The 25,595-nt window shown below is 36.8% G+C and overlaps 1 protein-coding gene across 2 annotated transcripts in view; it reads right to left on the bottom strand.

Annotated features, from left to right (window-relative positions):
- TOPAZ1 (testis and ovary specific TOPAZ 1) overlaps window positions 1-25,241 on the bottom strand; it is a 90,815-nt gene extending 65,574 nt beyond the window's left edge. Inside the window, exons 1-7 of one of the 2 annotated variants that reach the window (XM_054680614.2) lie at window positions 24,728-25,213; window positions 24,213-24,274; window positions 21,856-23,369; window positions 12,131-12,192; window positions 10,907-11,034; window positions 4,680-4,744; window positions 26-165 (exon numbers count right to left, since the gene is read on the bottom strand). In XM_054680614.2, coding sequence (XP_054536589.1) covers window positions 26-165; window positions 4,680-4,744; window positions 10,907-11,034; window positions 12,131-12,192; window positions 21,856-23,369; window positions 24,213-24,274; window positions 24,728-25,073 — 2,317 coding nt within the window. In that variant the 5' untranslated portion in view covers window positions 25,074-25,213. Of the gene's footprint in view, window positions 1-25; window positions 166-4,679; window positions 4,745-10,906; window positions 11,035-12,130; window positions 12,193-21,855; window positions 24,275-24,727 lie in introns of both variants that reach the window. The other variant, XM_526186.5, reaches the window with a different exon arrangement.
- Window positions 25,242-25,595: the final 354 nt, after the last annotated feature.

Below are 25,595 nucleotides of genomic sequence, written 5' to 3'. Positions count from 1 at the left end.
ATTTCATTAAGAAAACAAATAGTACCATTCATCCAGGTATTCAGTATTGTGTCTTCTTGACGACCACTTAGATTCAAAGGAGGTACTAATAAACACAGAGGTTTCGGGACTGGTACTGCAAATTGACATTCGCCAACCATAATGTCTGCATTTCTAGAATCTTTGCTGTGTGAAAGGAAAAATTAACATCAGAATTTAAATGTATTTTTAAACATTAAAGTAATGCTTTGCAGATATCAGATATTTCTTTTTTAAAATTTTTTTTATTTTTATTTTTTTACAAATTGAAGGACTGTGGCAACCCTGAGTCGAGCAAGTCTAATTGGTGCCATTTTTCTAACAGCACGTACTCACTTACGTCTCTGTGTCACATTTTGGTAATTCTCACAATATTTCAAATTTTTTCATTATTATTTTATCTGTTATGGTGCTCTATGATCAGTGATCAGTGTTACTACTGATATTGTTTCAGGGCACCATGAAAACTAAGCCCCTATAAGAGGGTACACTTAATCAATGAATGATGTGTGTGTTCTGACTGCTCCACCAACTGGCTGTTCCCCCATCTCTCTCCCTCTCCTTAGGCTTCCCTATTTCCTGAGACAAAACAATATTGAAATTAGACCAGTTTATGACCCTACTATGTCCTCTAAGCAGTCAAGTGAAAGGAGGAGTATCACATCTATCACTTTAAATCAAAAGCTAGAAATGATTAAGCTTAGTGAGGAAGGCATGTTGACGGATAAGATAGGCCAAAAGGTAGGCCTCTTGTACCAAATAGTTAACCAAGCTGTCAATGCAAAGGAAAAGTTCTTCAAGGAAATTAAAAGTGTTACTCCAGTGAACATACGAATGAAAAGAAAGTGAAACAGTCTTACTGCGGAAATGGAGAAAGTTTGAGTGATCTAGATGGAAGATCAAACCAGTCACAACATTCCCTTAAGCCAAAGCCTAATACAGAGCAAGGCCTTAACTCTCTTCAATTCTGTGAGGGCTGAGAGTGATAAGAAAGCTACAGAAGTATGAAGCTAGCAAAATTGGTTCATGAGGTTTCACGAAACAAATCATCTCTGTAACATAGAAGTGCAAGGTCAAACAGGAAGTGCAAGGTCAACTTGCTAATGGAAAAGTTGCAGCAAGTTATCCAGAAGATCTAGCTAAGATAACTGATGAAGGAAGCTACAACAAACTGATTTTCAATGTAGACAAAACTGCCTTATACCGGAAGAAGATACCATCTAGGACTTTCATAGCTAGAGAAAAGTTAATGCCTGGCTACAAAGATTCAACGAATAGACTGGCTCTCTCTTGTTAAGGGATAATGTAGCTGGCAACTTTAACCATTCCAAAAATCCTAGGGCCCTTAAGAATTATGCTAAATCTATTCTTTCTGTGCCCTATAAATGAAACATCAAAGCCTGCAAGACAGCACATCTGTTTAAAGCATGGTTTACTGAATATTCTAAGCCCACTGTTGAGAGCTATTGCTCAAAAAGATTCCTTTCAAAATACCACTGCTCATTGACAATGTATCTTATCACCCAAGAACTCTGCTGGACATGCTCAAGGAGAAGAATATTTTGGTTTTTTTCTGTGTTTGTTTTTTGAGATGGAGTCTTGCTCTGTCACCCAGGCTGGAGTGCAGTGGTGCGATCTCAGCTCACTACAACCTCCCCCTCCTGGGTTCAAGCAATTCTCTGCCTCAGCTTCCTGAGTAGCTAGGATTACAAGCGCCTGCCACCACGCCTGGCTAATTTTGGCATTTTTAGTAGAGGCGGGGTTTCACCATCTTGGCCATGCTGGTGAACTCCTGACCTCGTGATCCACCCACCTTGGCCTCCCGAAGTGCTGGGATTACAGGTGTGAGCCACCATGCCCAGTCTGAATGTTGTTTTTATGCCTGCTAACACAACATCTATTCTGCAATCTATGAATCAAGAAGTAATTTTGACTTTCAAGACTTATTATTTACGAAATACATTTAATTAGGCTCTATCTGCCATGGATAGTGATTTCTCTGATGGATCTTGACAAAGTAAATTGAAAACCTAGAAAGAATTCACCATTCTAGGTGCCATTAAAAACATTTGTGATTTATAAGAGAAGGTCAACATATCAACGTTAGCAGTCTGGAGGAAGTTGATTCCAACCCTCATAGATGACTTTCAGGGGTTAAACACTTTAGTTGTGGAAGTCACCGCAAATGTGGAGGACATAGCAAGAAAACTAGAAGTAGAAGTGGAGCCTAAAGTTGTAACTGAATTGCTGCAATCTCATGATAAAACTTGAATGGATTAAGAGTTGCTTCTTATGGATGAGCAAAGAAAGTGGTTTCTTGAGATGAAATCTACTCCTGATGAAGAAGCCATTAACATTGTTTAAGTGACAAAGTATTCAGAATATCACACAATCTAGTTGATAAAGCAGAGGTAGAGTTTGAGAGGATTGAGTCTGATTTTGAAAGAAGTTCTACTGTTGGTAAAATGCTATCAAACAGCATCACATGCTACAGAGAAATCTTTTGTGAAAAGAAGTGTCAACTGATGCAGCAAACTTCATTGTTGTCTTATTTTAAGAAATTGCCACAGCCACCTCAACCTTCAACCTTCACCCCAATCTTCAACCACCCTATTCAGTAAGCAGCCATCAACATCCAGGCAAATATGACTCACTGAAGGCTCAGATGATGTAAAAACTTTTTGGCAATAAAGTATTTTTAAATGAAGGTGTGTACATTTTTTAAAGACATAATGCTATTGCACACTTAATAGACTAAAGTACAGTGTAAGCATAACTTTTATACGCACTAGGAAACAAAAAAATTCATATGACTCATTTTATTTGCTTTACAGCAGTAGTCTGAACTCAAACCTGCAATACCTCCAAGGTATACCTGTATATATTACAATTCTTCAGCATCTCCAATAGGTTGTTCCTGCCTTCTTAACTAGAAAACCAGCACTTCTTAAGTGGTTGGAGTAGAGGAAGGAATGGGGTGGTGTGGTTAAGATTAGAGCAAAATATTTTTGACTATGCTAAACAAAAGGTCTGAGGAGGAGTTAGGTTAGTGTTCTAATCAGAAAAGGTCATTAAATTATTCTACTGATAACGCAATTAAATGAATTATAAATTAGTCTTCAGGAAAAGTATACACAATAAGCCTATAAAGTGATTTGAGTGCTTTCTCTGGGGAAAAGGTATTAAAAATGTTATTGTTCCAGGGTGGCTGATTTAAACAGCTTTAATTGTATTCTAATATGTGAGATCCTACATAACCAATTTTACAAAAATTTAATTAGGACACTACTTATCTAGAAAAATAATTCAAGTAAGGGGAGAGAGAGAAGTACTTCAGAGCTGATTAGTAAATACAAATGCATTTACTTTTTAGGAGAGAGGTTTACACCAACATTCAGATACTATAATCTTTACCTTAAAAATAATTCTAATAAGTTTTTTCAGCTTGTGTTTTCTGCGCCAGAGGAGAGTAAAAATAGGAAGAAGAGGGACCCATATTTATAAGAGTTGAAATTTAGTATCATTGGTAGAATTTAAGATTTTCACACAAAATAAAGATATTCACTTCTCTCCCCAACTTGGGATGTCACTTACTATGTATTATCAGTATGTCCTCCACAAATAAAACAAAAGCGGCAACATAAACAAAGAAATAGAAATTATGAATTTTTATAGATGGAAGAGATTATCTAGTTTTTATTTTTGATCAGATGACTGAAGCCCATGGTGATGTAATGACTTAACCGATCAATGTCAACTGGTGATCGCTATGCTAGAGTCAAGTTGATAAACCTTTGCAGTCTGCAATTACACTATGTTAGTTTGTAAGCAAAATGATTTCAACAGAAAAAAAAGTTAATCTTATTGCTTTTTCTTTAGTATCTTCCTTTTTCTTTAGTATCTCCAAATGGTCATGAACCAAACTAAACCTTCTATGCCAATTTAATTCTTGCCCAGTCTTTCCCTTAACACAGTTCTCAAACTTGAGCATGCATCAAAATCAGCTGGTGGTCTTGTTAAAAACAGATTGATAGGCCCATCCCCAAAGTTTGATTCAGAGATCTGAGCTGGGACTCAATAATTTCAATTTCTGACAAGTTCCTACATGATGATGCTTCTCCAAGGATCACACTTTGAAAATTACTGCCTTAACATTAAAAGCCTCAAATGTATCCATCACCTGTCCTGGGTGAGCCTTGCCTCACATGCAAAATGAGGGTGGTGGAGGATGGATCAGATGGTCTTTAAGGTGTCCTCCAATTCCAAATGTGGTGGTTTTATATGTTCCAGTGGGTGTGCTATAACTCTTAGTATGAATCGCTGCAACTATGTAAGATCCTTGCAAACTGCAATGTGAATCTGATTTCAGCCACTCATATCTTCATAAAAGTCAAACATACATCATTTTTTCTTTTTATCACTACTCCTTATCTTTCCTCAAAAAATATTTTAATGGCTCAAAAAACTTAGTGACAGCTTTAAGGTAATTTACAATACCCCTTATACCTGAGTACATCTGACACATTAATTAAATTATACCTATATATGGCTTATGGCATATAGCCCAAGCATATAAACAGCAGAGAATAAAAAACATACTCAAGATATAAATTAGATGAGTGACTATTTTAAGTTATGTAATTAAGAATTATGTTACAGACCTTTTGCAAACTTCATAAATATTTTCTTTTTCTTCTTTGGTAATCACTTTGTCTGTAAATCTATGCTGTGAAGAGATTATGGTTAAATAAGTACAAGTGAAGGTCTCTGTATTACATACTAAGCTATGAGGCTTACTGGATTTATTATAATGTATTAGATGTTAATTAAATAACTAGTTTATGGCCAATCCCTAAAAACAATTCTACTCTACATAATTTAAAATACTGAATACTGACTTTAAAATTTCCACTGCTGCTTAAGAGAAAAATTAATATAAGTCAAAATATTTGTCCAGGTTTTGATATCCCCTTTAATTACCCAAGTTGCTATTTCAAATTATTAGGTAAAACTAAAGTTGAGTTTCTTTTTATTCAGAAAAAAGCTTGAGCTTTGAGTTATTTTAAAGTGGTATTTATGAACATAAAATTTATATTTCATAAGAAATATTTAAATGTGTTTTAAATATAACTATACTTACATTTCACAAGTAGCTGTTTTGAAATCATGATTTTTCAGTCATAAGAAGGTTATACATGTTCAAATATTAAACTTTTGAAAAAACAGGCATCCACTAAAAGAATAAAATACCTAGGAATACAGCTAACCAGGGAAGTGAAAGATCTCTATAATGAGAATTACAAAACACTGCTTAAAGAAAGCACAGACGACATCAACTAATGGAAAAACATTCCATGATCATGGATAGGAGAGAGCAATATCATTAAAATGGCCATACTGCCCAGAGTAATTTATGGATTCAATGTTATTCCTATTAAACTACCAATGACATTGTTCACAGAACTAGAAAAAACTATTTTAAAATTCATATGAAACTCAAAAAGAGTGCGAATAGACAAGGCAATCCTAAGCAAAAAGAACAAAGCTGGAGGCATCATGTTACTGACTTCAAACTACGCTACAGGGCTATAGTAACCAAAACTGCATGATACTTGTACAAAAACAGATACACGGACCAATAGAACAGAATAGACAGCCCAGGAATAAGGCTGCACACCTACAACCATCTGATCTTCAACAAAGTTGACAAAAACAAGCAATGGGGAAAGGACCTCTATTCAATAAATGGTGCTGGGTAACTGGCTAGCCATATGCAGAAGACTGAAACTGGATCCTTCTCTTCCCATATGCAAAAATCAATTTGAGATGGTTAAAAACTTAAATGTAAAACCCATAACTATAAAAGCCTTGGAAGACAACCTAGAACTCTTAGAAAACTACAAAAATCAACTGAGAAACATAAAACATAACAAACCGAGGACCTACCATGTTCCTGGATGAGAATACTAGAGTTAAAGATGCTAATTCTCCCCAAATTAATTTATACATTAAAAAAACTACAATGTGAGTTTAAAGCACTCTTTAAAAAAATACAAGAGAGAGAACCACCAAAAAATATTTTACCATTTAATATTTTACTTACTATTTTTCAAAAAATTGACAGTATGCTATTGGTGGAAGGACTAGCAATCAATGAAACAAAAGAAAAGAAACAGATCTACACATAAAACGTTGAAAATATTAAATACGGCACTTGAAATTTAGGAGGAAATGATTCAATAAATGGTAGAACAACTGGCTAGTTAATTGGATGGAAAATAAGTGTGCTCCTAACTCACCATATGCCAAAATACCTTTTAGGTTCATTAAAGATTTCATTAAATTAAAAATAAATTCTAAAAGTAGCAAAAGAAAATAAAATAGCAAAACAAATCAAATATATAAATGAGTATATAATTTGGAGGGTTGGGAAAGCCTAAGCGTGACACCAAAGGCAGAAACCATGAAGTAAGATATCAATGGTTTGACTATAAATATTTTAAATATTTTCATATGTTAAGAGAATAAAGAGTACAAAATGCCATCTGCTAAAATAAGGAAAAGTTACATTGTTTCTATATTCCTTCCCCTAAGATAAATTTTAGTTTGATAAAAAATTTAAACATAATAAGTAACACCAAAAAACCCTAAAAGAAAATATGGGAGAAAATTTTAAATGTTGAGATGGGGAAGGGTTTCTCTAAATGTGACTTGTAACTCCTATTATAAAAGAAAACTGACATATTTGATTAAATAAAAATAAAAGGCTTTTACAAGATGAAAAGCTCCTAAACGAAGTCAAAACAAATGAAATCCAGGAAAAGGTATAGCCACATATGACAAGAATAGATATGTTTATTTCATGAAAAGTTCCTACAAGTAAAAAAGATCAAATCCAGAAGAAAATGGGCAAATGGGCATGTATTAGTCCGTTTTCATGCTACTATAAAGAACTGCCCAAGACTGGGTAATTTATAAAGGAAAGAGGTTTAATTGACTCGCAGTTCAGCACGGCTGGGGAGGCCTCAGGAAACTTACACAAGGTGAAGGGGAAGCAAGGCACCTTCTTCACAAGGTGGCAGGAAGGAGAATGAATGCAGGAGGAACTACCAAACGCTAATAAAACCATCAGATTTCATGAGAACTCACTATCATAAAACAATATGGGGGAACTGCCCCAATGATTCAATTACCTCTACCTGGTCTCTCCCTTGACATGCAGGGATTGTGGGGATTATGTGGATTCAAGGTGAGATTTTGGGTGGGACCACGGCCAAACCATATCAGGACATAAACAGCAAGTTCATAGAAAACAATATAAATGGCTTCTAAAGATGTTTAACTAGACTCATAAGAGAAATGCATATTAAAACTAAAATAAAGTCATTTATAAAAATAAGCAGATGGACAAAAAATTAATAATGAATTAGTGTGTGGGGAGAAAATGGCATTCTTACACAATATTGTTGAAAGTATAAATCAAAGCAATCTCTATGAAGGACAATTTGACAACTCCACTTCTAGGAATTAATCCAAAAATGCTTGCACATATGCAAAATGCCTTATGCTCAAGGATGCATAATGCAGCAATATTTAAATAGCAAAAAAATGGAAACAAACCAAGTGTCCATCAATAGTGGGACTTGTTAGATTATATTCATATAGTAGGTAATTATACAACTATAAAAACAAGACATCATTACATACATTGAAAGGAAAAACATCTTAAGCAAGGTAAAGAACAGTACGCTACCATCTGATGAAATTCAAAAGAATTCACAATGGGTGTACTTTGAGAAATGGCAGAGAATCTCCTATTGGGGTAACTCTTCTGCAGATAACAACCATAAACCCTGGATAAAACATTTTTAAACTACCTGAAAAGCCTGGAGAGATATGAAAAGCAGGCAGAACCTAGAGGGAAGTCTACACTCAAAAAGATGGAATGCCACTGGGTAAATGTCTTGCTTTTATGGCTGTATACCCAAGGGCAGGCCCTAGTTGGAACCACTTGGGGAGGACAACAATTTGCCCTACTAACAAAGAACCAGAAGAACAGAGTTTGGGGTAAAATCAGAAACTGGAAAGTGAGGCTAGGAATCTGGGAGAAAGCCTAACAGATAAAGCCCCCAAATCTACTTATAACTTGGCCCAAATCTCTAGCTGATCTCTGAACTATATGTATGTAACGTGGATTCCAAAGAGCCCAGCTAAGACTCAAAGAACTGAACAAACATTTCAACTGACTCCAACCGCAGGGGAGTAATCTGGAGGATGAGTTCACCCAAGTCAAAACCTAACATGCGACTACTATATAGCTCAGCAGTTACAGCCCATTTATCCCAGAGAAATTAAAACACATAGGTACACAAAAACCTGTACATGAACGTTTATAGATAGCAGCTTTATCCTGTAAGAGTCCCAAACTGGAAACAATCTAGATATCCATCAATGAGCAAATAGCTAAACAAACTACGGTACACTCATACCATGGAGTATTACCAAACAGTAAAAATGAATGAACTACCGATATATGCAATGACTTGGTTGAATATCCACAGGATTATCCAGGTGGAAAAAAAAAAAGAAACCAATCTGAAGAGGTTACATACTGTATGATTCCATTTATATAATACTCTTGAAATGACCGAATTATAGAAATGCAGAACAGATATGTGGTTGTCCAGGGTTAAGGAATGGGCGATGGAGGAAAGAGAGAAGAAAGTAGGTGTGCACTATCAAAGGGCAACATGAGGGATCCACGTGGTGACGGAAATGTTCTGTAATATCTTGATCGTATTAATGCCAATATTCTGGTTGTGATATTGTACTATGGTTTTGCAATATATTACAATTGGGAGAAACTAGGTAAAGGGTACATAGATATCTATGTATTATTTCTTATAACTGCATGTGAATCCACAATTTATCTCAACTAAAAGTGGGATGCTGCTGAAACAGTATTTATGGATACATTTATAGCACTAAATGCCTCTATTAGAAAATAATAATGGTTTCAAATCAATGACCTCGGCTGCAACTTTAGGAAGCTACAAAAAGAACAACAAATTAATCCAAACTAAGTAGAAGGAGGAAATAACCAAAGCAGAAATCAGTGAAACTGAAAACAAAAAAGCAACATAGGAAAAAAAATCAGTAAAACTAAAGCTGTTTTTTTTTTAGAATTATCAATTAATAATCCTCTAGCCAACCTCTTATGAATCTTCATTTTAAAATGCCAAAACTATAGAAATTATTGGGGGAGGGAGACAGGTATGACTGTTAAGAGGTAGCATAAGGGATATCTTTGTGGTGATGGAATAGCTCTTTGACTGCAGTGGTGGTCACAAAAATCTGCATATTTGATAAAATACACTGAACTACACAAACTTATTTTATCAATATCAAATTCCTGCTTCTTATACTTTAAGATGTAATTATAGGGGAAAACTAGGTAAAGGCAACATGGGTCTTCTCTGTACTACCTTTGTAACTTCCTGTGAATCCTATTTCAAAATAAGAAGTTAAAAAAAGTACACTAGTACTTTATCAGGAGTCCAACAGTAGAATCATCAAGTAATTACTACCATGGTAAACCTAAAAATTGACAAGTGATACACAGGAGAAAAGAAAAGGCCTCTGGAAAAGAATCATTCATTCACACACACACACACACACACACACACACACACTATATACATATATATATAAAATAGATACACACATTTTATATATATATAAATATATAAAATAGATACACACATACACACACACACACACACACACACACACACACCCTACGTTTTCTTTTTTGAGACAGGTCTTGCTTTGTTGCCCAGGCTGGAGTGCAGTGGCCCGAACATGGCTCACTGCAGACTTGACCTCCCAGGCTCAAGTTATCCTCCCACCTCCACCCCGCCAGGTAGCTGGGACTACAGGTGGATGCCAGCACGCCTTGCTAATTAAAAAAAAATTTTTTTTTGTAGAGACAAGGTCTCACTATGTTGCTCAAGCTGGTCTCAAATTCCTGGCCTCAAGTAGTCCTCCCACCTCAGCCTCCCAAAGTCCTGAGATAACAGGCCTGAGTCACTGCACCCGGCATATTGATCTTTTATTTCCCACTATACATGTATGTACTTGTACATACATACATACTTGTACATACATACACATATAGTGGAAGTAAAAGATCAATAAGGAAGCATTTCTAAAAATTCACAGCCAGCCATATATAAAAGCAGAAAAGAAGGCCAGGCATATGTCCCGTAAGTCAATCTACTTAGCCTCTAATGTTCCTAAAATGTAAGGTAAGAGAGAGATGAAAACAAGTTTGTTAATTCCCAAATTTGGGGGCCAGATATCTTAAGAGCAAATATTACTGACTAATATTTGTATTACTGACTAATTTTGTAAAGGGTTAGTACTTTGAAGCCTACCATGGTATTAGAAGGATAAATATATAATCCCCCTTCCCTCAAACAAAACAAAGAAATCATCCCATACTAGGAAGCATGGCCCTCAGGTACTATGCTACCTGAAAATTAAGGAAGATCAAACGATTTTCAGTACTTAGTGTTTTCTGAGGCAGAAAAATATGTAATATTTTATTTAGAAAGACTTTCATAGGTTTGTGACAAACTTCAGATACTAAAAAGCTAACTACAGTATGTAATTAAACAGTACATCCCATTTTCCCAGGCAAGGAAGATCTTTTTTATACTATGCTTACACCAAGTATCAAGGGATACATCCCATGGCTAGAGTGACATGATTCTTTTATTCAATAAAGGGAGTTACACTTGCCACCCGATAGCACTGTTAAGATGGATTTATGCATTACCACTATTTAAGACCAAGAAATAAAAAAACACAAAAGATCCCCTAGTACCTTTTCATCCAAGTCTGAACTTTTTATTTGTTCACTGAAGTCTCCCAGTGTTTCATTTTCAGAGGTCTCATTAGCAACTTCTCCTAAGGAAGTGTTTACATCTTTGGGATCATGTTTTATTTCACTTTCTGAAAAGAAATAATATTCAACTATAGAAACTTTAAAGACAAAATAACTGAGTTATTCAAAGGCTGTTCTAAAAAATGACTCAGAATTCAGAGGCTCTTTTAAGGTCTAATGTGACAAATATGAAGCAGAGTTTTCAGCGAATTATACAATAATTCCTCTCTATCAAAATAACTCCATTATATTATATAAAAAGAAACAGATATTTAAGAATTTTTCTTGATCATCTCAAGAATTTTAAATTTTAAATGCACTTGTTTTAAATATACTTATAAAATATACTTTTAAATATACTTATAAAATAAAATGTATTTTAAATATACTTATAAAACTTGAAAGTCAAAGTAAAATTAACTTTCATACTAAGTTATGCCCTGTGAAATAAAGATTCAGGTATTTAAACTTTTGACTAGCTGTTAACCATATATATATATATATATATATATATATATATATTTTTTTTTTTTTTTTTTTTTGAGACGGAGTCTCGCACTGTTGCCCAGGCTGGAGTGCAGTGGCGTGATCTTGGCTCACTGCAAGCTCCGCCTCCCGGGTTCACACCATTCTCCTGCCTCAGCCTCCCAAGTAGCTGGGACTACAGGTGCCTGCCACCATGCCTGGCTAATTTTTTGTACTTTTAGTAGAGATGGGGTTTCACCATGTTGGCCAGGATGGTCTCGATCTCCTGACCTCGTGATCCACCCGCCGCGGACTCCCAAAGTGCTGGGATTACAGGCATGAGCCACCGCCCCTAGCCAACTATAAAATTTTTTTAAGCAACTGAGATTTAAAATGTGATAAAGCTTAAATACATATTTCATTTTCAAAATAAGATGACAAAAACTGCTGAGGTCAATTACCTATCTTTTGTAGATAAAGCCTAACAAAGTTATTTATTAAATAATCAAACAGAAAATATCTCAATCTGATCTTCCAACCAGTCAATTAAAACAGGAAAATTGACAAACTATAAAACATACGGTCAACAGACCCTAAAATGAAAAGCTTCTTGTTCTAATGAATTCATCTTGACTAGGCCTGAATGGAGATATAAAGAGATGCTTCAATATTGCATATTCTGAAAATGTCAACTTTTACCTGCTGAGTTGGAAGCACAGATGTCTGGCTTTATCCATCCACAGTCCAGTACAGGAAGTTCTCTATTATAAAGCAAACAGAGCTTAAACATTATAATAGATTCTAAGCAGAACTATCCGCTTCTCTAAACATTAATAATAGTCACTTTAGCTGCTGGTGAACATCAGCTCAAGTCCTCCAGGGCAGAGTACTTACTATAATGAGACACAGAACCCAGTGCACGTGAGTGGATTTTTTGTTTGGCTCTTTAATCACATATGCCTCAACTGTTAGGGGGTGCTGCCACTCAAACTTTGTTACTGAGAGCTTGACAAGATATACAAAGCATGTAAAATTCAAAAAAGTATTACACCAATACGAGATAGTGTTTAACTTCTACTCTTTTTTTTTGAGACAGAGTTTCGCTCTTGTTGCCCAGGCTGGAGTGCAATGGCGCGATCTTGGCTCACTGCAACCTCTGCCTCATGAATTCAAGTGATTCTACTGCCTCAGCCTCCTGAGTAGCTGGGATTACAGGCATGCACCACGACGCCCAGCTAATTTTGTATTTTTAGTAGAGACGGGGTTTTGCCATGTTGGTCAGGCTGGTCTCAAACTCCTGACCTCAGGTGATCCATTGGCCTTGGACTCCCAAAGTGCCGGGATTACAGGCGTGAGTCACTGTGCCTGGCCAACTTCTACTGTTAAGCATGTATATGTATGTCATACGGTCAATGTCAAAGGAAGACAGCTTGAAAGCAGCTCAATTTTTTTTGGTAGTCCCTAAAGACAACTTACAGTCTAAAGATTAAGAATATGTAGAACAGAGTTAGACCAGTCTGGGTTCAAACACTGTTCTGCTACTTGCTGTGTAAACTGTGGCAAAACTACTTAACTTCTTTAAGTTTAACCATATCTGTAAAATGAGAATACCACCTAACCACAAGGTATTGTGAGGATTAAATGAGATAAGATGTCCTTAAAGCCAACAGCATAGGCCCAACAGATGAAAACTACATTTATAGGAGCCACTCAAATACAAATGGCCAAACACTATTCCATTTTTAATCACTTAGACAAAAATTTAAAACATATCAAAGTACACAGAATAAAATAAACACTCATAATCCCACCATTTGTTCATTTAACAAGTGGATAAGCATATCCTTCAGCACTGCGACTGCTCCTGGTTCAGAATTACTTCCTAGCCAAGAAAGATGAAAACTAAACAAAACATTTTGTATTTACCGTTCTTTGAAGTTTAGAAAACTAAGTATTTTTTCCCAACATAAACCCAAGAAACAATGAGAAGTATAGTTTAAAGGATGGGGAAATAATACAAACAGAAAACATACACAAATGCACATCTTTCTCTAACCTGGACCTTTCTAGATTCATATCTAGCTATCTACTAGAATATTTCCATCTCAGTATCTCAAAGGCCTCTTCAACTCAAAATGTCTAAATTTCACCTCCCCAATACAGCTTTTTTGCATGGGAGATGGATGGTAATGTTCTTCTCTAAGAGAGAAACCAGGTATCAACCTTAACACCTCCCTCTGCCTCACCCCCATCTGATGAACCAATATTCACTTCTTAAACCTCCCTCAAATTCACTCCCACTTCTGTGTAAAGTCACCACGTTCTTTCGGCTTATTACAATAGCTCCCTGCCAGTTTATCCTCCACACCAGAGCTATAATGATTTTTTAAAGTAAATGTGATCAAATTATCTCTCTTATTTAAAAGTCTTTCCATGAATTCCTATATGCTTAGCATAAACTTCACACTCACCATAAATTCTAGTTTGCCTAGGAAGGTCTGCTTACGCCTGTTGTCCTGGCATATTATTAACAGCTCCTCATGTCCTTTTCAAAAGCTTTGCAATCCAGAAGGTAAATTCTATGGTCATTTTACTCTCACAGCCCTTCATGACAGCTTTTGCACATTCTGTAGCTTCGTTTCTTGCCATTTGGACACCAAGCCATGAGACTTTATTTTGGTGTCTCAATTTTCCTCAACAATTAGCTAATTCCTACTTATCCTTTAGTGATCATTTTAAATGCCACTTTCACCAGGAGGCGTTTAACATCTTGCACTTCTCCTATCATTTTATGGTACATGCTTATTTGCCTCCCTAAAAGCACTGTGAGGACAAGGCTTATATATGTCTAGTTGTTCTCCACACATGCAGCACCTAACATATTCCAAGCTAAGGAGACCCAAATGAAGATGCCTCCCTCCTTTCTAGCAATTACAGTACAAGGTGGGGCTCACATACAAGCAGACATAATATACTGAGATATGTGCCAAGAGAACTACTGGAACAAATCCCTGGAATAATATCTCAGATGTGATTGAAGGATAACTGAATGCAAAGAAAGGGACTTTCAGATAAACATATGCAAAAGGCCTAAAGTACATGGTGCATTGTAGAAACAGTGAGCTGCTTGCTATGTTTATCTTTCATTATTAGCCTTTCACCCCACTTTCCTCCCTCCAATACCATAGTTGCCAAACAGGAAATGGATACAGATCCACTAAAGAGCCTTAAAAAGCCATGCCAAGCAATTTAGACTACCCCCACGTGGATGAAAGCCAGTGAAACACTCTCAACGGTTACTGGCAGATCAATTTCTATTTCGAATATCACTATGACAAAAGATATATTAAGAGAGTTTAGGAAGATTAACCAGGAGCTCATTACAACAATTTAGGAGAAAAATAAGAACATAGAATTTAGAGGAAGGAACAGCCATGAGAGATATTGAGGTAATAACATGAACAGAACTAAGTGACTCAATAGAGAACTGAGGGATGCTTCTGTGGCCTCTAATTATCCCGAAAGTTCCATTCATAAATAGGTACAACAAGTATATTAGCTTAATTTCCAAGTATTAAGATAGTATTTATAATACTGCTAGTATAATTTATATAGGTATGGGAAACTTTTTACTATGAAAATAGTAACTTACAAGGAAGGTAAAATTACACATGCAAACTCTTGTAAGAAACAGTTTATTTTTGTTTGGAATTTGAGAGACAAAAAGTTAAATTCACCTGGGTGAAAAAAAATCATAAAGTGAGAAAAATTGTAACTTATACAAATATTTTACAGTTTTGCATTGGTGGAGTGTAGTCACAGTTCTGAATTGGTGAAATAGAAAAGGGAAAAATGAAGGGAAGAACAACGAAAGGAGATAAAAGAGATTTGGATGAGGCTACAGAAACACAGATAAGCAAAGAGAAGATCTGAGTAAAAAGGAGAGGAGAGAGTAAGACAGGTTTAAGCCAAATCTGAAGAGCCATACAGATTACCTCAAGCTTATTCTCTACCAGAGCACTTTTCATGTGGATAATGAAATCTATTTAGTGGGTCCCAACCAAGAAATTTTTAAATGAAATTGAATATGAAATATGAGACTATATCTGTTGTAGTAAGGAAAATAATTGTTTTCGTAAACCTATAATTTCCTATCTTTATAAATATGTACCAGATTGTAATATAAAACAGATCTTTATTGTGGGTAATTGGCAAAATAGCTGGAAGATGATTGCTTTAGAATAATTACTATCAGAAAATGTTTGAAAACTATTGCCCAAGGAAAAAGTTTAGGGCTTAGCATAGTGGCTCACACCTATAATCCCCACAATTTGGGAGGCTGATGTGGGAGGATTGCTTGAGTCCAGGAATTCAAGACCAGGTTGGGCAACACAGTGAGATTCAGTCTCTACAAAAAGAGAAAAACATTAGCCAGGTGTGGTGGCATGCACCTGTAGCCCCTGCTACTTGGAAGGCTGAGGTGTGAGCATCGTTTGAGCCTGGTAGGTAGAGGCTGCAGTGAGCCATGATGGCATCACTGCACTCCAGCCTGGGCAACAAAGCAAGACCCTTTCTCTCTCAAAGAAAAAAAAAAAAGAGAAAAAAATTCAGACTGTCACTGCCTCCTTTTGAGATGCTAATTGTGGTCAGTATTCATTTATTTACAAATACCCATATTCTGTTTCTGGATAGGACTGCTACAAATTTACTGGGGCAATTATTATGCAAGTAGTAGTGGCCCTAGGCAGAGAAATATTATGGTATCCAATTCATCAAGGCAGGGGTTCCCTAGCCTGATGCCACACTATACTGTTAGGTCTCCTGATATTACAAATGTTCAATCACGTACAATACTGTTTATTCTAGCAAAGACAAAGACTAGTTTACGTGGCCTGAAAGAGAAAAGAAAAAAAATCAGAATAATGTTTCTTCATAGTCCCCACTTGCTACTTTAAAGAGGAAGCAGAGATGAGAAGAAAGGGACCTAAAGTGAAATAATGTTCTGCGGTAGTTTGCAGAGTAATTGAATTAAATATATAGGAAGAACCAAAATGCCGCTCTTCCAGTGTGCTGTTTTGCAGAGCAGGGACAGACTTTGGAGCAGGTTGCCTTGAGTTCAGATGTCAGCTCTGATACTTGCAAGCTGGGTCCTTTAGAAAGTTAATCATTTTGATTTAAGTATAAAAATAGAGTTTCAACCTCAGAATTTTTTCACTAAATAAAATAAGTAATGTATCTAGCACAGGGTAGACATTAAATATCAGTTCTTATGATTAAAATTTAATAAAAATTTAATAATTTTTATACAAATTTAATAAAAATTTGCAGTAAAGTTAGAGCACATTAGATTCTCAGCGGAATGGGACAATAAAGAAAAGTAAGTTTCTTAAAAGACAATGAATCTCAATATATAAGGGAGAGAAAAAATGATCTTTATTTTTGGTGGAAACCTGTTTTTTTTTTTTTGTCATTTCATGGTAAAATTGGTAATAAGACTACTCTACTCTAGAAGTCCTCTCTTGGGGAACAAACTGGGATTAAGTCAGACTCTGAGAAAGTAAGTTACTTGAGACAGGATATAATTTGCCCAGCATAGATCCAGTCTATGCATGGGTCTAATGAGACTCAAATGCCTGGGCAAAAGTGGTAGGCTTTTATTTTCTGTGGATTGATATCAGATATTTATCCCTCAGAAGTTATTATTTACTGGCTCCAGAATCTACAATGGCTGCCTGTGGATTTGAGACCAAGTTGTGAAGGTGGTAAATAACTGATCCCCACTGATCACCAACATCAATTCCATACTGAATTCAAATTTTTGTGCCTAACTTTCCAACCTCCTTAATCTAGCATCACCCTACTTATAAAATCTTATTTCCCACTATTGTTCAATGTCTACTTGCTTAAGAAAGAAAGGATTCACTGTCTCCATTTACATGTAATCTAATTCAAGTGCTTCAGAAATGGCCTGCGATATTCTCAAACAGGAATTAAAACCTTAATTCTCTTTCCCATCTCAATATATGAGGGACTGGACTTGCAAATGAAGGTAAATATTTCTTACCCTTAAGAAATCCAACAGTTTAGCAAGTGAGAGATTAAATTATTCCACCAAGAAATCAGTGCCACTACTGAGGTAGCATAAGGTGCTATGGGAATGCATAAGGGATTCTACCTCTGCCTGATGGAGTCATGAAAACCTTTAACCTTCTGTACACAATCATGTTTATATGTACTTTTACCTTTCTGCCCACATATTCCTCATTATTTCTCCTTCCCGACCAAACTTCTTTCCTTCTTCTTTGTTAATCTAAAATCCAAACTTCAAGGATCAATACAAATTTTTGCTTTTCCAAGATTTCTTTCATTCTTCTCTTTTCTAAACTCCTACTACTCTTAGTACTTCAGTTTATATACTTTTGTTTAAAACACATTAGTCCCCCACTCCTCCCCCTTCCCCCCAACTATATAGTAATTCCCCTGAATTTTTGGCAGACTCTTAAAATCTCAACAATCCACTGTATGGTATCATTCAACTGATATTTTAGCATATAATAATCCTATGTTCTAGTACAGATTAACTGTCCAGCACTGACTATTATGGACATCCTCAGATCATTTCCAATGATACAGGCTATTTCAAACGTTTTACCAGTTTCAGCCATTACACATTTCCAAGCACATCAGTTCAAGTTTTAGTGAATGAGCTCTAGTATGCTTCTAATGTTTTAGATTTTAATATGGACTTTCCCCACTGTGGAGACTAAAAACAAATAAGCATTCTATCATGACTTAGACACCTTCCAAATTCTCCCCAATCTGGTCTGAGAATACTTTCCCCAGTGATTAAGTCAGCTCAAGTTTGTCTACTTGTTTTACCAAAAGGGGCAGTCCAGAGTTTCTGACAATATATGGGCCTCACCCTTTCATCTTCTACTTTTATTCCTGTAAAATAAAAACTCATTCCAGCAGGCTTCAGCCTCTCAGTGTCTTAGAAGGGAGAAAATGGAGCATAAGAACTAGTAACTGACTGGTAAAAGGGACATAGCTGAAATTTCAAATTATATTTTAAGCTTCATTTAGTTCTAGAACCATTAACAAGTTTCTGTGCAACTACTGATAGATTCTCTGATTATCAGGTCTTCATTTTTCCCTGTTAAGGTTTATCCTAGCACTGTGGATGACTACAAAACTAGTATTTCCAGTGCAGAACAAATATAAAAATATTAAAATAATACTAAGAAAATGTTTAAGTTTGTTTAAAAACAGAAACTTTAGAAGTAGATAAAAGGCAAAGAAGAGCCAATAAAAGTACAACTGGTGCTTTTGAAGTGAAGAAAAATGAAGTTCAAAGATAGTAACAAAAAAGCTATCTGAAATAAACACTTGATACTGCACACCAAAATGGCTAACATTGTCTCAGGAAAAAGTGATATATAATTACCATTCCCAAGGTGGAAAACAAGAAGAAAAAATAAAGGCAGCTTAAAGTGGAGCAGTGGGAGTATTAGTTTGGCCTCAAAGTTTTTTACTACAACACATAATGTCAGAAAGCAGGAGAGCAATGTCTATATAATTGTGAGGGGGAAATATGTAAACTAAGAATTTTACACACAGACAACCTGCTCTTAGACAAATAATTCTCATGCACCCAAGATTTTAGGGAACACAGTAATCGTGAACTCTTTAAAAATTTCTTTGCTCTGAAATCTAGCCAACTAAGCGATGAATCAAAATAGTCAAGATTAGGCCAGGCACGGTGGCTCATGCCTGTAATCCCAGCACTTTGGGAGGCCAAGGCAGGCAGATCACTTGACGTCAGGAGTTGGAGACCAGCCTGGCCAACATGGTGAAACCCCGTCTACTAAAAGTACAAAAAAAAATTAGCCAGGAGTGGTGGCATGTGCCTGTAATCCCTGCTACTCAGAAGGCCAGGGCAGGAGAATTGCTTGAACCTGGGAGGCATAGGTTGCAGTGAGCCGAGATCCGCCACTGCACTCCAGCCTGGGCGACAGAGCAAGACTCCCTCTCAAAAAAATAACAAAAATAGTCAAGATTAGAGGAAAGTAAATAGGACTGGTGGTAGGGACTGAACCAATTTAAATAGAGTACTAATAATGAGAAACATTGGAGTTCAGGTTATTGAAGGAATGTACATGGCACAAGGCTTAGTAATATAAAATAAACTTTAAACAAAAATGTGGGGTAGGCAATATTAGGAGAAAAAGTGTGTAGAAATATGTTCGTCTTTCATATTAAGAAAGCAAACACTGCTGTCTAAAGTTGGAAAACAATTTTTATAAGTGAAGCTAAAACTCAAACTTTTAGACAAGTTTCCTTATTAACTTGAGAGAGAACTTCAAGAAACTAATTTCTTGTGGTAAAGAAATACATTAATTCAGCAATCCATTTCATTCCACTTTGATTTCTCTGCCTCTTCTGGTTAAGTGTAAATGAAATTTTCTTTAGCATTTTTACTAAAAAATGGCATGATCCAATTTTTCTAATTATTATATCCACTTATATGTATAGATAAATGTCTGAAATGATGCATACAAATAGCAATTAATTTGTTATTTGGGTGGTGGAATTTCCCCCCCAACACCGCTTTTTACTTTAATGAACATGTATCATGTTTTAAAATCAGCCATTATTCTTTAAAAAAAGAATAAAGAACAAAGGTCCTACACTTTAATTCACAACATTTATCTCTTTCTAAATTTGGCTTAGCTCACTGTCAACATCTTGTCACTCAACAGAGAAGTTTGCTCTTGAATGCAGAATTTACTCTGATTTTCCTTTGTATTCCTCCAAGGAAGTATGGTATAACAGTTAAAAATGCCCAAACCTTTTCTATTCATTATTTAATTTAATCCTCACAACCCTGAGGCAAGTACTTTCCCTTTTTACAGAAAGATGAAATAATTTGCCTAAAAGGTCACATAGTTGTTAGGTAGTAACAAGAAGATTCAAAAACCAAGGTCAGACTACAAAGACAATCACTAGGTTTAGAGTAAGACAGGGCTAGGTTCAAATCCAGATTCTGTTACTAGGAGTGTGATCTTGGGCAAGTGACAAATTTGTCTTCATTTTTTTCCATCTTCAAAACAGGCAGATTACCAGGCTACCTCATTACATGGTTAAAAAAATCAATAAAACTCTTGGTTCTCCATTTGGCACATAGACAGCATTATATTTGGTGATAAGTTTCAAGTTCTTATAACAATAAGACCATCAAGAAGAGTATGATACCACAAAGGTAACTGCAAATAAATGGCAGAGAAACTTAAGTCATGTACCACTGAATCTTAATGAAAAGTGTTTTCATTTTTCTTTGAGTCTATTCACAAAATATTATGATATTCAGGTATTATATAAATAACGGCTTCAGGAATTATAAAATTAAGTAAAATATGACATAATATTAAATCAATTTGGGGCCAAACAGAATAGATTAAGTTCCTGAGCATGAAGGTTACTACTTGGCCCCATTTAAAGTTGCATCGGGCAAACTAGTCCTATTTGAGGGAAAAAATCATCATTTAAAACCATTGCCTTAAAAGTAAAACCACGAATAAATTTTATGCTGTTTATCTCTGAAAATTAGTTTAACTTTTGACTCTACTTTCAAGCCCTAATTACTTCAAATAAAAATTTCCAAGGCGTCTCTGTCCCCTGAAAAATGAACTTTTTATCGAACAAGGAGGCTACAGAAAATGGATTAAAATAGATAGCACTGATCTTAATAAGTAACCTGGCTGAAGTAAAAGTTTATCTGCGTATTTATAATAATTAAAGAACATTTGAAAATAAACTTAACTTTTGAAAGAAGCAATCTCCATCGCTTAAAAAGCCACTCTATGGGCTGGGTGCAGTGGCTCACGCCTGTAATCCCAGCACTTTGGGAGGCTGAGGCGGGTGGATCATGAGGTCAGGAGATCAAGACCATCCTGGCTAACACAGTGAAACCCCGTGTCTACTAAAAATACAAAAAAAAAATTAGCCAGGCGTGGTGGTGGGTGCCTGTAGTCCCAGCTACTTGGGAGGCTGAGGCAGGAGAATGGCGTGAACCTGGGAGGCAGAGCTTGCAGTGAGCCGAGATTGCGCCACTGCACTCCAGCCTGGGTGACAGAGCGAGACTCCGTAAAAAAAAAAAAAAAAAAAAGCCACTCTATGAACCATAAATTCTGAACAGCTAATCTTTTCTATCTTCCAAGATACATATAATTCATTATTTTGACTCTAAGTTTTAGCATAATGACATTTCCAGGTATCAGCAGTAATAATGGTATATAACATTTAATAAATAACTGGCTTAAAAAATAATGGAGCTTCAATATCACCGAATACATTAGTGAAACTTAAGAGACTGCTTTTCTAACCCCCAACAATCTGCACTAAAAGGCATACTTGAACATGCATACCTTAAGTCATCACTTGGTTCTTTTTTTACTGGAGTTTCCATGTACTTGGAGTCTGTTGATTGGTGCTCTCCAGCAACATTGGGCTCCTGGCTTATCTTTGGGACCTCAGAAGTAAATGAGAGCTCCCCTTCATTGGAGACTCCAAAGAGGTCTGGGTCATCTTGAATTACATCAATTAAGAGGACGTCATCTTCATATGCTTTAAGAATATCTGGAAACCCTACCTCTGAAAAATTCTTAGTTATTTTTCTACCCCTAACTTCACTGGACACTGGTCGGAATGTTTCTTGTTCATTACAGCAGAAGGAAGGACTTTTCTCTACATACCCAGGATCACAAGAAAAAGCATTGTTTTCAACTGTGAGAGAAGCAACTTCTTTATTAGAAACAATATTGCCTGGTTCAGAGACGTGATTAGATGGTTTGCTATTGTTACCTTGCTTTGTAAAGCTTGGAGAAATACTATAGGATTTCTTATTGTAGAATGAGTCAGAACTAGCTTGCACTGGAGTTACACTATTTCGTATGCTCAAAGTTTGAGGTCCTAACATCGTCATGGAGACATTTTCTTTACTCCTGTTCTGTCTTACGTCTGCTCCAGATAAATTGTCCAGAAGTTCTAGAGGACTGTAAGCTTCTCTCTCTGATGACTTGGCATTTACTTCTTTTCTTTTTTCTGATTTATTCTTAAGTAAAGGAATTTTAAAATTAGTCAGCCGTCCTGTGTTCAATATTTTAACCAAGTCTGGAACTATAAATGTTTGTTGAGCAATGCATGCTTTTCGATGAATAGTTTTGCCTGCAGAGTTATTTGCTTCCTGACCATCTTTGGAAGTCGCTGTCAAATTAAGTTTCGTTAAATTTCCTCTAGCTTTTTTTTTATTTCCCGTTAAGCTTTGAGTCTCACTGGTTAATTGAGTATCTTCAGTAGTGTTAGAAATTACCTCTGACCCACTTCTGCTCAGTTCCTCTGATTTTATCTTTTTATCATCCTTGATTATAGGTTCCTTTATAACCATTAAAGTAGGTTCTACTGCAGAAACTGAAGACAAACAATTAGAATTAGAATCTAATTTTTCTTTACTTGAAGATTCAGTGTTTGTTTCTGTTAAGGAACTTTGTAATAATAATTTGGAGTCAGTTAAGTGGGTCTGGTTTGTTTGGTGTTTAGGGACATCAACTTGCCTACAACTTTCCTGAGACCCAGGAAGAAAGTAACTTGATTCTGGCAAGGAAGCCTTTTTCCAACACCAGGCAGATATTCTAGCACATGAATAATAGGGCCACGTTCTTTTACCAGTCATAGGTATTGTTCTCTGACAGCTTAACTTCAATTCTTCAGATGCACTTCTTAAGTCTTCTCGTGAAGATCTCCTTTCAATATGGTACTCATTAGGTGATTTCCCTATGAAGCTTTTCATCGATTTAAAATCCTCTTTCGATGCCATGCTTTCATATCCTAACGGCTCTGAAGCATTCTCTGTTTCTTCTTTCAAAAGTGGTTCAATGGTTTTCTGAAACACAGCATTTACATGATGTTCAGAACTTGTTTCTTTTTCTACTGTTTCTGGGACACTTAATAAATGATCCATCAAAGAGACTGTATTATGGCTTACTTTTCTCAAAACATTTAAAGGACTTTTAGTCTCTGCTTCTTTACCATCAGCAATCATTTGATTTTCTTGCAACATCAACTCAGACTTGTTATACTCACTAGAGAAGTTCATCTCAGTAACTGTTTCATCTGCTTTTTCAGACAACTTCATCCTTTTCCTGGGTTTTCGCCCAACACTGCTCTCCTCTATTGAATATTTATTTTTTTCATGTTGAAGGCAGGAAAGCAAGCCATTGGTTTTACTTTGGTATAAATCACTCTCTTCTGGTAGTAACTTATTTACTCCCATTACATTTTCTTCTGTTTGTAAGAGCTGAGGAATACTATTTGTGTCACTCTTCTCTGCAAGACTCCTAAGGTTTTCTTTCTTTGAGAAATTTTCTGCTACATGCATACATCCACCATCAGGTTTATATGGCAGGTTGTTTTCATCATTACAACCCTTGGAATGGGGGAAACAATTGCAATCACATAATTTTAAAACGGAATTATTTTCTACTTCAGGTGACAAGATGTTACAAGAATATTTTGGAGTATTCTTGTACAGTTCATCTTGGAATTCAACCTTAATATTTTGTGTAGCCTCATTTTCGGTTATTTTGAGAGGTGGGTTTTCTAAGCTTTTAAGTTTTTTATTTCGAATTCTTCTTTTAATACCTTCTATTATACTTTCCTTACCCAAAGACTGCAAGCATTCCACTGTTTGGAAAGATTCCGAACTGGTTAATGATTCCTTTCTTACCAAGTCAAGCCCTGGCTGTGGATCATCACTTGAGGCTTCAGTAACTTTTCTTTTTTCCTTGGCTGATCAAAACAACAAAATATATCAGAAAAGATTTTATATTGAGGAGGAAAATGCAATTATCATTGAAATTAAAAATTGTGAGGCTATCATTTTTATTTCCCTGAACAGCTGTATGTAAATACACATTTGTTTTTAAATGAAAGCCTTAATTTCTGTTAAGGAATTACATATAAACCTGTATAAATTCTAAAGCAACTGAATAACCCTTATAACATTGTCATCTTATACTAGCCAAAATGGACCACAAGTAGGAATTCCTCCTATCATAATTCTGACCAAGGACTCCTAACAGGGAACACCCCTTTTAAGGAAATCCATTTTTCCCATCTCCTGGTCAACTATGTGCATCAGAAATAACCATGCAGGTTCAAGTTAAAGACTAGTGGTAAAACAAAGATGGAGCACGCTGAGGTACAAGGGCTAAAGGTAAGTGATCGTGGATGCTTTCTTACTGTGTCTTTCCGTTTGCAAGGGGAGTTCAGCCTCCTTTGCTGCTTCTAGGCCTCGCGGGTCTGACGAGACTGACTGGCTCACCTGGCCCCTGCGCCCCTCCACCCGACGCCTTGCGGCCTTTCCAGCCCCTGATGCTGCAACCGACTTATCACTTTCCACCTCGCCTCTCCCAGGGGTGGCCCGGGCCACCATTCTCCTCTTTTGCTTATTTTCCCGGCGCCCCCCGGCCTCAGGGCCACAGCCTCCCGCCGCGCCTGTCCCTGGCGCCTGCCGCTTCTGCAGGTTTCGCACATTGCCTTCAGGCCCTGAGGCCGTCGTGGGGCCCAGGGGTGGAGGTCGTCGCATGTGCCCCGGGGCCGGCCCGCCGGGGCCCCTCTGCACCAGCTCGCAGGAACCCACCGCGGTGCAAACGCTGCTCCCGCCTGGAGGTACCTACTGCCCTCTGACCCACCCCACACCGCCAGTCACCACAGCCCGGGGCCGGAAGCGGAAGTGGGGCGCGTAAGCGGAAGTGGGGCCTCGTGTCTGGGGTCCCGACTGGTGCTTCGGGATCCAACGGGCAGGAGAGCCGCGAGTTCCGTGCCAGCGTCTTTTTGGAGGGCCTCTCGCGGAGCTCCGAGGGAGGCAGTGGCCGCGCCCGATTGCATTGCGAGGGACTGTAGTGGGGCTCATCACATAACAGGCCTCCGTTGGCCCTTCCACTAGGCTGAGCTTCCTGGAACCGTTCAGGGCTCATTCTCCCAGCTGCTGCTCTTCGCGCCTTGGCTGCTTGCAAAGGCCACTGTCAGTGGCTTGTAACTCCACACCATGTCTCCTAGAAGCCCCTGTCTAACTGTCTTCCTGATATATTCACCCGGATATTCCATA

Source organism: Pan troglodytes, chromosome 2, assembly GCF_028858775.2.
Source record: "Pan troglodytes isolate AG18354 chromosome 2, NHGRI_mPanTro3-v2.0_pri, whole genome shotgun sequence".
Classification (NCBI taxonomy): domain Eukaryota; kingdom Metazoa; phylum Chordata; class Mammalia; order Primates; family Hominidae; genus Pan; species Pan troglodytes.
The sequence above is the reverse complement of the archived record's forward strand: the minus strand, read 5'-3'. Positions and strand labels throughout refer to the sequence as shown.